The sequence below is a fragment of the Fusarium sambucinum genome, chromosome III (assembly GCF_050947815.1).
Source record: "Fusarium sambucinum isolate potato_lamoka chromosome III, whole genome shotgun sequence".
NCBI classification, from domain to species: Eukaryota; Fungi; Ascomycota; class Sordariomycetes; order Hypocreales; family Nectriaceae; genus Fusarium; species Fusarium sambucinum.
The window spans coordinates 1,388,859-1,404,851 of NC_139292.1; the positions used below are offsets into that span (position 1 = coordinate 1,388,859).

Here is a 15,993-nt window from a genome sequence, read left to right on the forward strand (position 1 = left end):
ACACTGAATGCATTGAAGATTATTCGGTTCTCAGTTCGAGTCAATGGGATTTTCTAGTGGAGTTTCAGTAGTGATGATGCTTTCTTGTAGGTTTGATTCTATTCCACCGTAACGGTGTAAGTCGACATCGTTTAGTAACGTCTGCACTTATTGGACTATCACGCCGACTTACACGCAACGCTGGTGTCGCTCTCTAGTCCAAGAAAGACGCTAATAACCTACTTCTTACCATCTTTATATCGATTTCATATTGCAATTGGTGATTTTGGTCATGTCAAAAAGTAGAGGCATTGCACAGATAATATTTCAGTCCATCACAACAGCAAAATGGTTCGCAAAGCATTTTTTAGGTTCCTACTACTTCCGCCCCTCAACGCAGAACGAAGAGGAATTAGGCCCCAGAGTTTGCCCTAGGGAACAAGGGAAGCACCAGTTTTGTTACAGGCCGGACTGGATTCGAACCAGCGATCTTCTGTCGGCTGTGGTGCCCAGGTGCGGGAACAGCCACATGTGGCCCATAGTGGGGCCAGCGAGAACCCTCGCTTTTGGTTTCGGAAAAAAAGAAAGACTCATGAAAGAAACGCGACCCCAAACCTCGAAAGAGTCGATAAGAAATGTGAGTTTGACAAGGAAGAGTTATGGAAAATGAATCTGGAGGGGGTTGCGAAAGAGATGAGCATCTTGCTCGCACGTGACCATGTATGTGGGAGCCGCTAGGAACCTACGTCTAGACAGGGATCATGATACTTGGAGAGAGTGAAACGTGGGGAAGAACAATACTATATATCATGCTGGATAGAGAATATTGGCAGAAATAAATAATAACAAAAGTTGTATAAGCGAGTCGAACAGCTGTAAGCTCTAAGTGCAGAAAGAAAAAAGGAAAAGAAAAGGGCGCAATGGTTACTCTGACCGTAAGGCCAAAGCAAGCGAAGCGGGTATGTTTGGTCGTGTGTCACACCAAAGCAACCAGCATTTGCACATTATATAGTTCACATGCTCTGAAGGAATAAGTAGTGATTTTGTATTGTGTGAGAATAATTTTACTCTCCAAGCCAAACTTTCTATGACTCCAAACTGCTGAGTGGGGGAAGTCAGTATCAGTTAGACTTTGGACATCGCGAGAAACTACCAAATAATTTACATGCTGTACACTCTCCGATACGACAAGGGAATCGAGCAGATGTAAACTTTAAGTATATGAAAGAAAAGACAAAAAAGAAGGACGTAATGGTCACTTTGACCGTGAGGCCAAAGCAACGCAGGGTATCCAAGGCCGCGCATCACACCAAAGAAACAAACATTTACACATTATATAGGAATGACCTGCCTGGACTCCTCAACTACCCAACTCTCCCAGTCATACAAATCACCTTGAACTCAATATACCAACCCTTTCTATCATATTTCTCCTCCAAATGCTTCCTCAGCAACTCCTTCACATCGTCCAGCGGATGCTCCCTCCTCACTTCCTCGCTCCACCAAGTATTCATCACCCATCCCAGCATCATACCACATTGTAGCATGTACTCCTCAGCACTCCTTAGAAAGTACCTGTCATGATCAACAGTGACTTGAACATCTTGGAAACCTTGCTCCTTGAGGTGCTCCTCTATCCATGCTGGATTCGTCCACTCGCCTTGGTCATGTATCTGCATTGGCATAACGTCTGGCATAGGCGCTTCAAAGGGAAATGATGCAAAGGCTGCTCTCATATCTGGAACCCAAAAGGTGTTGTCCTTGTGGAATGTTGTTGCGCCAAAGACACCGCCTGGTTTGAGTATGCGCTTGCAGTCTGTTACATCTTAGTATTGCTCTAAGGGGCACTTCAGGTCATTTACTTACCAGCTAGGACAGCATCTGGGTTAGGAATAAGGTGAAGTGCAAGACCGAGACCAACATGCGTGAAAGAATTCTCAGCCAGCTTAGTGTTCTGAGTTTTGATGTCAGTTATATGTTGCAACGTCAAAGAAGGGTCAACTCACTGTCGCATCCAGCTTCTTGACTTCCGTATTAACCCAGCCTTCGAGTCCAAGTCGTTTCTCTGCAATGGCAATCATTCCATCTGCAGCATCTGCGCAAGTGAAAGTGCTCTTTTCGAGAACATCCTTGGACAGTGTCTTCTGAATAACATCGGTCAAAACACCAGTCCCGCCAGCACTGTCCAGAAAGGTCACAAGAGCCGACGTCTTTTCCGATATCCCCATTTGGGGAGGGAGACCCTTGATCAATTTTGGCATAATGGTCTGCGAGACGTAGATCATTTGTTCTTCAAGACTGCCCTTGTCCATGGTGGTGTAGAGCTCTCTGAGAGTCTTCAGGGCAGGATCAACGTTTGTGGTGGCCATTCTTAGTGAGCGTGCTGTTTTAGTTGCAATTTGTATTGTAGATCTGATCATGAGTGTAGAGTGATGTATCGAACAAGATATTCGGACGTCGTGTTGAAGATATTTATAATATTTGAAGTTTCCGAAAAGTCGCCGTACGGAGACTATATCGGGGTATTCATCAGGGTATTCATATTTAGAACAATCGATATTAACCATCAGGGGAAAGAGATGGGAATAAAGAGATATAGATCGTTTATCAGATCTATTAGTATAAGATGGCTATCCAGTATGTGACCGAATGTGTCTGACAGCAACTCAATCTAGCCACCCTTCCATACTTGACATAATCGTACAAAGTATTAACTAATGAGTGATCATGTAAACCTCTTTCCCAAACCTTATAGAAAGAATGTTTGAACTCTGATGTTCTACCAACCCATTCTATATCCCATAAGCCATCCTCTATAAGCTCCCAAACCTTTGCGCAATCTATAAAAGCGACCGACAAACCACCCCATTAATTCTTGCGACCATCAAGTATCTGACCAAAAGTCCATCCCGGACAAGAGATACAAAAAGCCGATATTATTTTTGTGAACCATACCCGACGCCGGATCCTGTCTGGTATGGGCGACCAAGAACCTCGCGAGGTTGTAGTTGAAAGAGATTGTTGGAAACTCTGCGAGGTTGGTCTTGAACGTGGTCCCCAGCGAGGCCAACACTTTTGAACATGTCTTTGCTGTTCGCTGGGTAAAAGACTCACGCTTGAAGCGTGGTGAAACGTAAAGTGATATTCATCGTGGTTGTTGATGAACCAGTCATCATCTTCGATGTGTATATGTATATGTATCGAGGAGTCCAGCTCCGAAAGAAGACAGAAGAAATATAGTCGAGGTCTCAGACCATAGTGAAAGTAGCTGTAGAGTAGAACCCAGAAAGGCAAGCCGAGTTGAATCTGCCTCACTATCAAACTGTCCTGCCATACATCAAACTTATATATCCAACATCTTCGCCTCGCAATAGTGACCTCCAATACCCCACCAGCATTCTCGCCTTCTGCGTGAGGCCCTTTTGAACACCTATTTTCACGCATGGCGTGTCACTTTTCGCCTAACCTCGCAAAGTGAGGCGAACATATGCAGGCCTCACCACCCAATACCACATCTCACCGCTGCCATCTCACTATCGGAGCCCAAAGCAGAGCGGTAAAACAAAGAGAGCAACGCATAGTCAACGTAACGCTGCATAGCGTTGCTCCTACTGTGGTCGCCTTGTAAAAACCCAGGAATGACTGGGCGTTGGTGGATGGACTTACGAAACTGCCCCATTCATAGCATAACATTCACTGCCTGATATTGGCGGTCAACACACTAATGATAGAGTCATAGACAACTGTCCTCTCTTAGATTTCTTCCATTCTTTTCGGGGCGCCTTTTATCAACCCCCATGTCTTTAATAATTACATGTAAAAATACCTTTGAACCTGTACAGTACAACGCACCCTCGTGCCAATTGGCGCCTATAGCATATTCATCATCCCTTTGACAAAAACAGTGCCACTACCCGACTGCACCAAATAGCTACTCAAAACTGTCGAATTCTCAAACTCTGAAATCTCTATGTTCTCCAATCTATCATCGCTTACCAGCTCATCTCTATGCGAACCTAAGACTACCCGTGGGAACCCGTTGTGACAGGCCATCCACTTCTCTCTTCAGGCCCTTGAGCACTCGCCTAACATCAGCCAGGTCTGCACCGCCGGCGTTGTTGCCGTGTCCGGGAGGAGGCAAGGCCGCGTCGCATCTCTTGAGGAGGTCGGCTACAGAAGGGCCAATAGCGCCACCCTTGCCTGCACCACCACGTCGGCGGGCTTCGGCCACCCAGTCGTTAACAACATAAACAATAAGCTCAATCATGCGGTTTCGTACGGATCCGCTGAAACCGTAATCTTGGCTATCGAAAACACCTTCCAACACTCTAACAATCATGTCATGGGAAACCCCCAAGGTGAGGAAGAGCTGGACTGGCCAGGTGGGATCTGCGCCAATTGTGGCATCCTGTTGGTACGCCACTGCGTAACGGCAGAGTTCTGGTAGGAGGTCTTGGATAGGGAAGATAAAGCTGTCGAGTGACGTGCGGTGGGCAATGTTTTGGATCTTGCTGGTGACACACTCGTAGGGTAGTGGTGGCGAGGGCATTCCGGGTTCAGACATTTCTAGCCGAGACATGACTTCATCGTGTGTCTGCTGAATCAGGTTGCTCCATGTACCAGAGATGGTCATGTGGTTACGGTAATCGGCAACATGGTAGATGAGCAAACACAGGTCGTAGTAACCAGCCTGGTCGGCATAGTCGTTGAAAAGCTAAGTATGTAAGCAAAGGTATTTTCAGACAGAACCAGGTAACTTACCTCGGAGAGACCCTGGATCTTGCCCTTGAGAGCATCCTCAATCTCAACAGACCTCTCGGGATCAATACGGTCGTCGGCTCTTAATCGTTCAAGCAGATCGTCCTGGATGTGTGCAATTTCCAACAACTCAGTGACGCTGTGGTTTAGCATCTGTTGCTGCTGTCGGCTAATACCAGTCGTAGAAACGTTGGCATTAGCCTTGGCCAAGCTGAGCAATCTGATTCGATCCTTGATGCTGATAGGGAAATCGGAGTTAGCAAGTTCGGCCTGCACCTCGGCTGCGTCGAAGAAGCGACTGCGGTTGGTGTAGAAACGGCAGAGTAGGTCAGCATGCTCGATATTGGTACCGGCAAGTCGCTGCAGGAAAGTAACGACGTGGTTGGAATCGATGGCCAGGATGCGGTCGGTCCAACCTTGTTGAATATACCACTCATAGAGGTCAAAGTGGAACACCTCATCATCCGACTCATTCACAACCTTGTAGGCCTCAAGCCTCTTTGTAGCAATCAAAGTCAAACGGCCGTCGACCATTTCGGGCTCACTGCTTGACGCAGCGTCCAGGTGGCTCAGTACATCATGAATCATGTCATAGGAACGCTTGCGATCGTTGAAGGCATTGGCTCGAGGATCAGATGAGGGCTTGCCATCGTTGACCCAAGAAAGAGCTGTGTTACCCCTGTCCTTCTCCCGTGCAACAACAAGGCACAGCTGGATAGCGCCAGCATAGTACTTGAGGTCGATATACTGTTGGACAGCGGTCTGGAGATTAGCAAAAGTAAGGCTGCCAGCAACCTTCTCAAAGAGCCTGAGACTCTCATGAAGCAAGCTTCGTGACTGGTTGGTTTGAAGGGGCTGTTCAGAAGCACGCTTGAGCTGTTCTTGGGCCTTGAAAGTCACCACGTCATCAGGGCTACAGAAGCTGCCGCATCTCCTTCGCAGGGCATCGGCAACAGTCTCAACATTGGAGCCACTCTCAATGTTGCGGTTAACAATAGCCTTGACAAGGAGTTTAGCCAAATCTTTGCCATCTGTTTGAGAAAAGAGCTTCTCGTATGTGAGATCCTTGAGCTGTTGTCGAGCAGTATCGTCGAGTCGGGTGTAAATGTCGGCGACACGCTCGTCAAAAAGCATCAGCACAAAAGAGATACCCTCCGAAATGCTCTCCATCAGCTTTTGAAGAGCATGCAGAGCCTGGTGTTCTGCCTGAAGAGCAATCTCCTCTTGGCGACTAGACACGTGTTGGAGATCAGACGGGCCGGACAGGCCCTGGATAAGACCCCGGTTAGAGTCGAGGAACCTCCTTAGACGCTCCAACGCTTCTTGAACAGTGCTGAGCTTAGAAAGAGGGATAGTAGAACCGATGATGACACCACCCGTAGGTGAGACGCCGGGAGTAATAACTGCCGACTTCCACAACTGGCGTATCAATCGGGAGAGGTACAGGGCCAAGGCGTCGTGTCGAGAGGAGAGGTTGACAGAATCTGTTGTGAGGGATGCGCTGTCAGTTTCAGCCATTGTGGGCTGGCCACCAAAGTCAACAAAGACGGATCGGGCCCGGTCCTCAGTGGCCTGGTCAATGGCACGCGCTGCGCCTGGTCGAGAGTCGCCTCCATGGCCACAGGCGACAGCCAAAGCGGTAGTAACAGTCTCTACACGGCCGTAAGTGTTAATAAACCGGCGGCAGATAAGTTCCAACCCTTCGTCTCCAACAGCACCTCGTATCGCAGAAGCAAAGATGTCCACGAAACGTCTTCGTCGGATGATGTGAACACCAGTGTTGGTGAGAACCGCAAACTCGCTGGGTGCATCGTCAAACTGAACAGCTAACTCGTTACCAAAGCCTAGGGGTTGCGGCGCTGCAGCGAATGGCTTTGTGATGATTCCAACTGCCTCAGCTCTACTTCCTATATCAATCCAAATTCCGCTCTCGTGATATTTGAGGGGAGATGTCGGGGGCGTGTTCTTAAGACGCCCCGTCTCGGGTCCAGAAATAAATAGAGAATCTTCGTTGGGGTTCGACTCCTTACTAACAAAATCCAAGAAATATCCGGGTGGGAATCGCGCGCCTTGTCGGCTCCATGTGAGAGATGTTGATTCGAGGTCGATGGTTGTCTCGCTGCCAGCATACGGCGACCTCTGGCCTGGAGGGAATTTGATGAACTGAACCTGCATACTCTGGGGAGCCAGGTTGGTCGAAGAACCGTACATATAGGATGCAGCGCTTGTAGCACTAAAGAACAGTCTACATCCAGTATTCGTCAATGCCATTAGGTGCAGCTTCGCGGCTTCTTGCTTGGAGATGGGGCTGATCGCAACGATTTCGACTCTATCGTTCAACAGTCGAGACTGGCTAATCATGTGAGCAATGTCGCGAAGACAATGGACCTTTTCCTTCTCGATAACCTTATTCAGTCGATCAGGCGACTCCATATGGTATGTTCGGATGGTTGAGCGACTCGAGAGGGTATATACAAGGTTTCTCGAATCATCTATCACGATGTCGACAAGGTGTTCGGGGCTCTTTTGCGACCAGAAGCTTCCTTGTAGGGTGACAACTGAAGACCAGCCGGGATTTGTATGGTTGATCTTTCCACATCGATTCGAGAACCACTTCTCTTCGGATTGGTAGTAAAGCTCATTAATATCGATGTCGTTGCTACCGCCAAAGAAGATTCGGCCGTTAGAAGATCCAGTAATTAAGCGAACGTCGGTGCCACGTAGAGGAAGGGTCATTTTCGTCTGGTACAGGTTTACGGATTTGGTGCCCGAAGGAGTATCTGCAGCCGAAACACCCAGTAGCACTATCTCCTGAGAAGTCGCAACAACCAAGATGTGAGTGATTGAACCAACAAAGATACCTGGCTTGGGAGGTACCAGCGCGACGGCGTGGATGGTATGCGGTGAGTCTTCGAAGCCGATGAGCTCAGGGTCAGGATGCGTGTAGTCCCATAAGAACAAAGAGTTGTCAATAACAACCCAAGCATGGTTAATCTCAGCAAAGAGACCCATCAGGGTTTGAAGCTCGCCAGCATTGTAATGATCGAAAACTTGGTTCGGGATAGGATACATCTGGGTTTTATGGAAGGGGGCCATAGCGGAATCGGTGCTTTCGAGATCGTAATCGGACGACGCGCCCTCTGGTATCCTTGTTAGCTTTTTCTACCATCGCAGCATTCTAAACCTACGTCTGCAGTATGAATCCAAGTCGGGATAGCGTCCATCAGCCTGGAGACAAGTGTTGATGGCCTTGGCCGCCTTAATGACGGGGGGGACATTTTCGGCTCGTAGAGGCGGCAGCGCAGTGGGAACAATCAAGCCATCGCCGCTGGATGGTCTCACTACTGACGAGCCTGTGACTGTCACGCCTCGAGATGTTGTTGATGGCGTCGGCGCAGTGCTCCTTAGACTCGAGACGGACTGGCCACCCTCAGAAACTGGGAACAGCTGTCGGCGCACAGGATCGGAGCCCTGCTGGTATCTCGAAGTGACAGCAGGCGTATTCAAAAATGCGCCTGGAACTGGCCGAACGGGAGTTGTTTGCGGAAACGACATTATGGGCAGCAAGATCGAAGCCCTCGGCGGGCCTGGGTAGCTTCACCAGTGGTCGTTGCTATACCAATCAGAGCAGATCGCGGATCATCAAAAGCGACGATTGCCTGGCGCGTGGGATGAATTATGGTAAGGATATCAATCCCTCGTTGTCGCGTCGATAACCTCGCCGTTGGTTTTCGATTAAATCGCGTCGTCGTCGGGGTTGAGATAGAGGCTATTGCAAGTGTTGCATGCTAAGAAAATGATAAACAATTTGACGAGAGCTTGGGGAGGCTGGATATGGAGCACGGATTTTTCGCGACTGGGGCTCGAGCGCTAAGACCGTTTTGGTGCAAGGCTGAGAGAGCGGTAACCACGCGTCATGAAGATTTTCGCAAACAAATGCATTCAAACCACGTAAAAATAGCATGTTTTTGGTGGTTTAGATTAATGTTTTCACTTATGATCTCCTTGAATGCTGCAAATATCCTTTGTCGCCCGGTTAGTCCTATGTTGATACAAAACCTAGTTGTTTTTAGCTTTCTTTAAGGTAGCTGTTCAAACAGATCGTAGAGCCTCAATCGCAGAGTTATTTTTTATTCGATAATATTCTCTAGGTGGAGTATTACCTTTATAGTTTAACGTTCTCTTGGACCGCCATTAGGTAGATTCACGGAACAAGATGACCCCAAGGCAAAAATCACAGCCCATTGTATGGTACAACAAGAATATCATCCATCTTTTGCTGTCGGTTTCCATGACAATGCATCCTTTCTATTTCCCTACTATGATGAACAATCATTCTAGTAACACAGGTGGGAGATAACGCAATTGTTTTACGGACAAGGGGCCGAACGTTTGGTGGCCATGATACAACGGCGAGATTGACCCAGCAAACAAATCAACTCCAATACTCATTTACTATGTCATTGTCCCATTCCTCCTTTTTGTTCTGGACTTCAATATCCATAGATACATGATCACTTTACCCACCCTTCATTTCAAATGCTCCATGTCTGCATTTACTGCTTCTTAGCCTCTCTAGCAGCCTTGCGGAGAGCCCTTCGGCGAATGTCCTCGTGCATCTTCTTGTTGACAGACATTGTGATGGGACCGTTGGCACCGGGAATGTTCTCAATAAACCACAGCATAAAGGAGTGACTCCACCAAGGGGTATAAGTGTAAGGCGCTGTCTGGTAACCGCCAAGACCAACCTTGCCGAGGGTAGCCTTGACAAAGTTACGAGCGTTGGGAACAAGGAGACTAGGGCGGCGGATCTTGCTCATGGCAGTGGTGACGAGATGGCTCAGAACGAGGTAGACATCAACCTTGTCATCAGCAAGCTCAGCTGCAAGAGCGTTGCTCCACTGCTGGAGGAAAGCCTTGCTACCAGAGTAAGTGGCCAGGAGAGCAGTAGGTGTCCATCCACCGAAGGATCCCATGGTCAGAATAAGACCGTTCTTTCGTGCCTTCATGATAGGAGCGACAGTCTGGGTAACTCGGAGAGTGCCAGTGCAGTTGATGGTGATGATGTTCTGAAGCTCCTCCTTATCGGTCTCGAGGAAAGGAACGGGAATGCTGTGGCTCTGGCCGACGTTGTTGATGAGGATACCGACATCAAGACCGTAGATAAGTTCGCTCAGGCGCTCGTAATCGGCATCGTTGTTCTTGGAAAAGTCCATGTCGAGGACCTTGACTTGAAGACCCTTTCCAGGGTACTTCTGTTGAATTTCGGCGGCGAGGCCCTCTAGCTTGGACAGAGTTCGGGAAACGAGGACCAGGTTGAAGCCCTTGGCAGCGAGCTGCAGAGCATACTCTTTGCCGAGGCCATCAGAGGCACCGGTGATAACAGCCCAAGTGCCAGGCTTTCCGTACTTGCGTAGCTGTGATAATTTTAGCTTTGAAGAGTTCAATTGGTATAGAAACACTTACGTTGGTACCTCCGAGCACGAAAGCGCTGAGGACAAGTTGGAGATAGCTCAGGATCTTGGAGCCCAGGAAGAGAGCACCAACACCAGCAAGACCCCATTGCAGAGGCTGCGGTACGTTCTCGAAAAAGTCTGCGACGGCAGTCATGGTTGGGATGCGCAACAAGAAAATGCAAATTGCTGTGCAAGGAAAAGGGAAAGAAAAGAATAAAAAAGTGTCAATCACAAGATAATAAAGCAGCTCTTCTGCCCCTCGGCTCCTACTCTTGGCTTAGGCTGGGCAATCAATTGAATTTTGGGGACCAGTTGATTTGACTACCCCTGACCTGACGTTGTTGAGTTGGTCCAAGCTTCTTTTGTTCTTTGGTCACCGATTATAGGCCGTGTCTCCCACCAAAAATCGTATGTCCTACGGAGCCGGAGTTATCGTTCAACTTTAATCCTTTTCTTGTTTATATTTACGTCTATTCACGCTGTCAAGAAGAAATAATTCCTACTCCGGTTCATCCATATCAATCACCATGGACGCTCTCAAGCCCTTCCTCCCTGAAGCCAAGGGTGTTCTACCCTACTACATGATCATTGTAAGACTTGCCATACATCCTTCTCCTATAGAATAAAATGCTGACCACTGCAGCTTTCCATCATCTCCATTGGCAATTCGCTGCAGGCGTACACCACTCTGCACTTTTCCCGACGAGTCTACAACGGTCGCTTCATTCGAAACCCCAAGCTCCCTTCCAAGACCAGCAACTTCGAACCCGAAGATCAGACGAACAAGTTGATTCCTGCTCAGAACGACCCCAAGGCCGCCGACCAATTGACTCCCCTCGCAGGCAGACTGTTCGGCACTTGGACACTCATCACCTGCATTGTTCGATGCTACGCCGCTTACAACCTCCACATTGGTCCCGTCTACACTCTGGCTTACTGGACCTATATTGTTGCCTTTAGCCATTTTGCCAGTGAGCTTTTTGTTTTCAAGACCATGACATTTGGTCTGCCTCAGTACTTCCCATTCGCCTTGGCTTCTACTTCCTTGATCTGGATGCCTTTGGTCCGCGACCACTACGTCCAGTACAACTAATTGGATGGTGCCTTAATACAATCGTACGAGGGGTATGACTCGAGTTTCGTGGTAGATATTCGCTAGAAAGGTTATGAAACAATGACAAACAAATCATGACGGATATATAATTTAGTAGATTTTCAATAGCCAAGTCAATGGGTAAAGCCTATAGGTTCTTTCGGTAGAGCTCTGCTCCACAGTTCCTCAAACGGACTGTGGCCTGCTCAGGTGTGATATCACGCTGCGGCTCAGCCAAGAGCTCGTAGCCAACGAGGAACTTCTTGACTGTGGCCGATCGCAGCAAGGGTGGATAAAAGTGCATGTGGAAATAAGCACTCTCCAACTCCTCAGGGGTTCCATCAAGAGGCGCCTGGTGAAGTCCAGAGCTATAGGGGAAGTTGCACTCAAACAAGTTGTCGTATCTTCGGGTGACTTCTTGAATGGCTTCGGCAAATTGGAGTCGCTCCTCAGGCTTGAAGTCGAGAAGTGATCGAATGTGTCGCTTGGGCAAAACGAGAACCTCAAACGGCCACACAGCCCACCAAGGGCATACAATAACGAATGCGTCATTCTCCCAAACAACTCGTTCTTGCTTCTCCAATTCTAGCTTGACGTAATCGCCCAGGAGATGTCGACCTTCATGTTGCTCTCGATATTTGGTCATTTGAACAAGCTCCTTGCCTGGCTCTTCGGGCATAGTAGATGTGGTCCAGACTTGGCAATGAGGATGAGGGTTAGAGCAACCCATTGCAGCGCCCTTGTTCTCAAAGATTTGCATATATCGATACTGCTCCTCTGGGGTAGGAGCAGTCTCTTTGGACAGGGAGATGGTGAGCTGGTCAGCTTCAGACGCACGAGGGTTTGAAGGTGTCAGATGGTTGGCATAGATGCGTGTCCAGTGCTCAATGACGGGAACAATCTCATCAGCAGTCATATCTGCAAGGGTCACATGATGCTTGGGAGAGAAAGTGAGGACATAACACACTCCCTTGACACCCTGAGCTTGCAGGAGAAGAGATTCCAAATCGTTGGAGGATGCCTTGGCGTCGTACTCGGGCTGCTCTTGCTTCACAGCGCTGTAGTCGTTCACAAAGGCAAAAGTCTTTTCATATTTCGGGTTGGAGTCACCAGCTGCCCGTGGGTTGCCAGGACATAGGTAACACTGAAATTGTCAGATATGAAGTTGTTATGATGTGATGTCACGAACGTACTTTGGGGTCATATTCGGGGAGTTCTGTCGCGACAGCAGCCTCTTGCTGACCTCTATAGCATGTTAGTTGGTTCTGAATGAAACTGGGGTAAACATACTGCCAAGGTCGCTTCGTGCGATGAGGAGATACAAGCAGCCAGGAATCCGTGAGGGGATTGTATCTGCGATGAGAGATATCGTCAAGAATTTGGTCAGGCATGATGATAGTGGGGTGACAGTATGAGAAGATTGAGGGGTAGAATGGCCAATGGATATTTCAATGCCAGAAAAAACTTCAGTTTATTTGAAATTATAAGACAAGTTCGCGCAGGTGATGATTGAGGCGGCTAGGATAATAAATAGCTCCTAGTTATAGCAAGCTGGAGTTCTGAATGGAGCGGATAACGGTGATATTCTCGGCCGTGTTTTCGGGGGAGTCTAGTGGGCTATAACAGGTTTGGATTGTTATCATTCGGTATGAATTGTTATGAGAGGCATTCATCGTAGCACATGTAGTAATGATGTGAGCACTTCTAAGATTCCTTTATTCAAATATGTTATAATTTCTATTCCCCGGTCATCCATACACATTAATTAATTCAACTTGGTCGAAAAGAAAAATCACTATTTCCCCAAGTTCTTCATCGTCACTCAAATCTGAGCTTCCTTCCTTGTGGGGTTCTAGCGTTGGGGATTGGCATCAGTAGTTCATTGGTGGGGATGATTGATGGAAGGAGCTCCCACGTGATGAGAACAATATTATGGGGTCAGATTAATGACCCCATTTGATACCCGCAGTAAGTGCGCTTCAGCCCAGCTCAGACCAGCCCCAGAGTAGCTCAAGCAAGCGCCATAATCAACAACATCGCAACACCCAAGCCCCTCGACCAATCAACCCAACACCAACTCCATCAATAACGACCGCATTTCTTCGTCTTTCATCAAATACCACGTCGCATCATCTTTCTCAATATTCGCGCATTACTTTGAGCTCTCTTTTTCGTCTTTAACGCGCGCTGCGTGGCCCCGAGTCCGCTGCCGCGTCCAGACAGGGGGGTAATTAACGACTCCCCGGCCCGACATCGCAACCGACAATATGGGTGTTATTAGAAAGAAAACAGTCACTAGAGGTGGCGAAGGTGGTGTCAAATATGTTTGCGACGTTTGTTCATCCGATATTACATCCACTGTAAGTGCCCTTGCTGTCGGCTGCTGTCTTGCCAATATCTGGGAACGTCAAGACGCGTTTCGGGGATATCCCGGTTAAACTTGACCTTGTCATGATGGGGTTGCTAATCATGTTGGTGTTTAGGTCCGCATTCGATGTGCCGACGCAGCCTGTAGCGACTTTGACCTTTGCGTTTCATGCTTCGCCAAAGGTGAATCTCGGAATGCCCATAATCCAGCGACACACGCTTTCCGTGTAATCGAGCAAAACTCATTCCCCATCTTTGCTCGAGAATGGGGAGCCGACGAAGAACTGCTCCTCCTTGAGGGTGCAGAGATCTATGGTCTCGGTTCATGGGCAGACATTGCCGATCATATTGGTGGCTTCCGAGAGAAGGATGAAGTTCGCGACCATTACCTATCGACCTACGTTGACTCACCTGCCTTTCCATTACCAAAACGATGCAGCCCACACGACTGCGAGTTAGCGAACGAGATTCCTCGAGAAGAATTCCAATCGCGCAAGAAGAGGCGAATAGAGGAGCGACGAGATGCAGCCAAGAATGCGCCAGCTCTACAACCCAAGACCAAGCCAACGGCCAGTGTACCCAGTTGTCACGAGATCCAAGGATACATGCCTGGTCGTCTGGAGTTCGAGACCGAATATGCGAACGAGGCCGAGGAAGCTGTTCAGCTGATGCAATTCGATCCAGGTGATGGACTCAATCCCAGAACTGGAGAACTTGAACCTGAAATGGAACTCAAGCTTACCGTGATGGACATCTACAACGCCCGTCTAACACAACGTGTGGAGCGTAAAAAGGTTGTATTCGAACACAATCTCCTCGATTATAGAGAAAATACGAAACTGGAAAAGAAACGCACAAAGGAAGAGAAGGATTTATTGCAAAAGGCCAAGCCATTCGGCCGGATGATGAACCGCCAGGACTTTGAAGAGCTCAACCAGGGCCTTCTTGATGAGCTGAATCTACGACAAGCCATTACACAACTACAAGAATGGCGCAGTGTCCGCATAGGAGACCTTCGAAGCGGAGAAAAGTACGAGAATGAGAAGGCGTCGCGAATACAAAAGGCCATACCCATGGGCTCGATGGATCGCGAACGTCTGGCATCTGCTCAGCGGTCAAAGCAGCCACCCCCACCCGAGCCTCCCAGCGGAGCAGCTCTACTCATTGCCCCAGAACTACCTGCTCGACTATTACCTCCAGCCAATCCAGAAGTAAACGGAGAGACCAAGGCGTTGACAAATGGCCATGCCAGCGAACAGTCCAATGGCCAGACGAATGGTCAGGTCAACGGAAACAGTGTCAACGGCGTCAATGGTCATGTTGCACCCAAACAAAGATACACAGCTCAACCGATATCGGGTGTGCAGCCCATGTCAATGACACAAGACACCGCCCCAGATTTGCACCTCTTGACGCCAGAAGAGGCCAAACTGTGTGAGGTCATTAGACTACAGCCCAAACCATACCTGATGATCAAGGAGCAAATACTCAAAGAAGCTCTCAAGACCAACGGCACACTTAAGAAGAAGCAGGCAAAGGAGATTTGTCGATTGGACTCGCAAAAAGGAGGGCGCATATTCGATTTCTTTATCAATTCGGGATGGGTGGGCAAGGCGTGATTTGAGTTTTTTTTTTTTTTTTTACTTGTTTAAAATACCCTTTCCAAGATAAATTTCAACTGGCGCTGAGAGTTAGGAGTTACTGTAGCGAATGGGACATTATTAACATCTTGTCGTGTCACCTGAGAGATACGATACGATGTGATGGTAGGGAGAAACATGGTGGGCATTGAGGCCATCTGTGTAAGAGGGAGTAGGAGTAGGGACTTTAGTATTATCAGAGAATCGTGTGTTAGTGGTTGGTTATAGAGAACTGGTCGGGACCGATAAGAATGGCGCGTGAAACATGACATCTTAGTTACAGATTGAGCAAACTGCATCAAATACCACAAACAGCGCAAGAGAGGCACAGGCTCATATGCAAAGTCGTGAGTGGCTACTCGGACGTTTGGGAGGATGCAAAGAGATGCCGCTGAGTAGATCCACGTGTTTAAAGTGTGGTTGGCTGGCTGGCCTTTACTCGACTATTACTTACACCTGGCACACTGATACTGGCACAGGGTCCCAAGTGAACAGAAATCGTGGGGGGTTGAACAGTCCTGTCTGTTGTCTGTCTGTTTGGCACCGATTCATGATAGTGCATGGGGAACTTTGTGGTGTGGGTTTCTCGGCATACCAAAGAGAGAAGGCACATGTTCATCAACACAGTCTCTCAATGATAAGAAACCCTGGGACGTCGTAAGAGATAAGAGCCTGTACTATCAACTTTCTCCAGGTTTTC

General features: G+C 48.3%; 6 protein-coding genes across 6 annotated transcripts; 2 read left to right on the forward strand and 4 right to left on the reverse strand.

Annotated features, from left to right (window-relative positions):
- Positions 1 to 1,343: 1,343 nt before the first annotated feature.
- On the reverse strand, positions 1,344 to 2,348 carry FSST1_010674 (S-adenosyl-L-methionine-dependent methyltransferase; the record flags this gene model as incomplete). The annotated part of the gene is made up of 3 exons (XM_083233730.1): positions 1,344 to 1,795; positions 1,846 to 1,933; positions 1,986 to 2,348. The coding sequence occupies 3 exons, from the start codon at positions 2,346 to 2,348 to the stop codon at positions 1,344 to 1,346; spliced, it is 903 nt and encodes a 300-aa protein (XP_083080370.1).
- A 1,637-nt stretch (positions 2,349 to 3,985) lies between these two features.
- Positions 3,986 to 8,292, reverse strand: FSST1_010675 (Non-repetitive/WGA-negative nucleoporin C-terminal-domain-containing protein; the record flags this gene model as incomplete). Its single annotated transcript, XM_083233731.1, has 3 exons — positions 3,986 to 4,693; positions 4,741 to 7,877; positions 7,926 to 8,292. 3 exons carry the CDS (start codon positions 8,290 to 8,292, stop codon positions 3,986 to 3,988), a joined length of 4,212 nt encoding a protein of 1,403 aa, XP_083080371.1.
- Positions 8,293 to 9,293: 1,001 nt separating this feature from the next.
- FSST1_010676 (ketoreductase) lies at positions 9,294 to 10,347 on the reverse strand (the record flags this gene model as incomplete). The annotated part of the gene is made up of 2 exons (XM_083233732.1): positions 9,294 to 10,154; positions 10,204 to 10,347. 2 exons carry the CDS (start codon positions 10,345 to 10,347, stop codon positions 9,294 to 9,296), a joined length of 1,005 nt encoding a protein of 334 aa, XP_083080372.1.
- Positions 10,348 to 10,720: 373 nt separating this feature from the next.
- On the forward strand, positions 10,721 to 11,286 carry FSST1_010677 (Erg28 family protein; the record flags this gene model as incomplete). The annotated part of the gene is made up of 2 exons (XM_083233733.1): positions 10,721 to 10,783; positions 10,837 to 11,286. 2 exons carry the CDS (start codon positions 10,721 to 10,723, stop codon positions 11,284 to 11,286), a joined length of 513 nt encoding a protein of 170 aa, XP_083080373.1.
- Positions 11,287 to 11,434: 148 nt separating this feature from the next.
- FSST1_010678 (UDP-glucose:hexose-1-phosphate uridylyltransferase) lies at positions 11,435 to 12,677 on the reverse strand (the record flags this gene model as incomplete). Its single annotated transcript, XM_083233734.1, has 3 exons — positions 11,435 to 12,430; positions 12,480 to 12,531; positions 12,577 to 12,677. The coding sequence occupies 3 exons, from the start codon at positions 12,675 to 12,677 to the stop codon at positions 11,435 to 11,437; spliced, it is 1,149 nt and encodes a 382-aa protein (XP_083080374.1).
- Positions 12,678 to 13,553: 876 nt separating this feature from the next.
- FSST1_010679 (chromatin-binding transcription regulator ADA2) lies at positions 13,554 to 15,272 on the forward strand (the record flags this gene model as incomplete). The annotated part of the gene is made up of 2 exons (XM_083233735.1): positions 13,554 to 13,646; positions 13,770 to 15,272. 2 exons carry the CDS (start codon positions 13,554 to 13,556, stop codon positions 15,270 to 15,272), a joined length of 1,596 nt encoding a protein of 531 aa, XP_083080375.1.
- Positions 15,273 to 15,993: the final 721 nt, after the last annotated feature.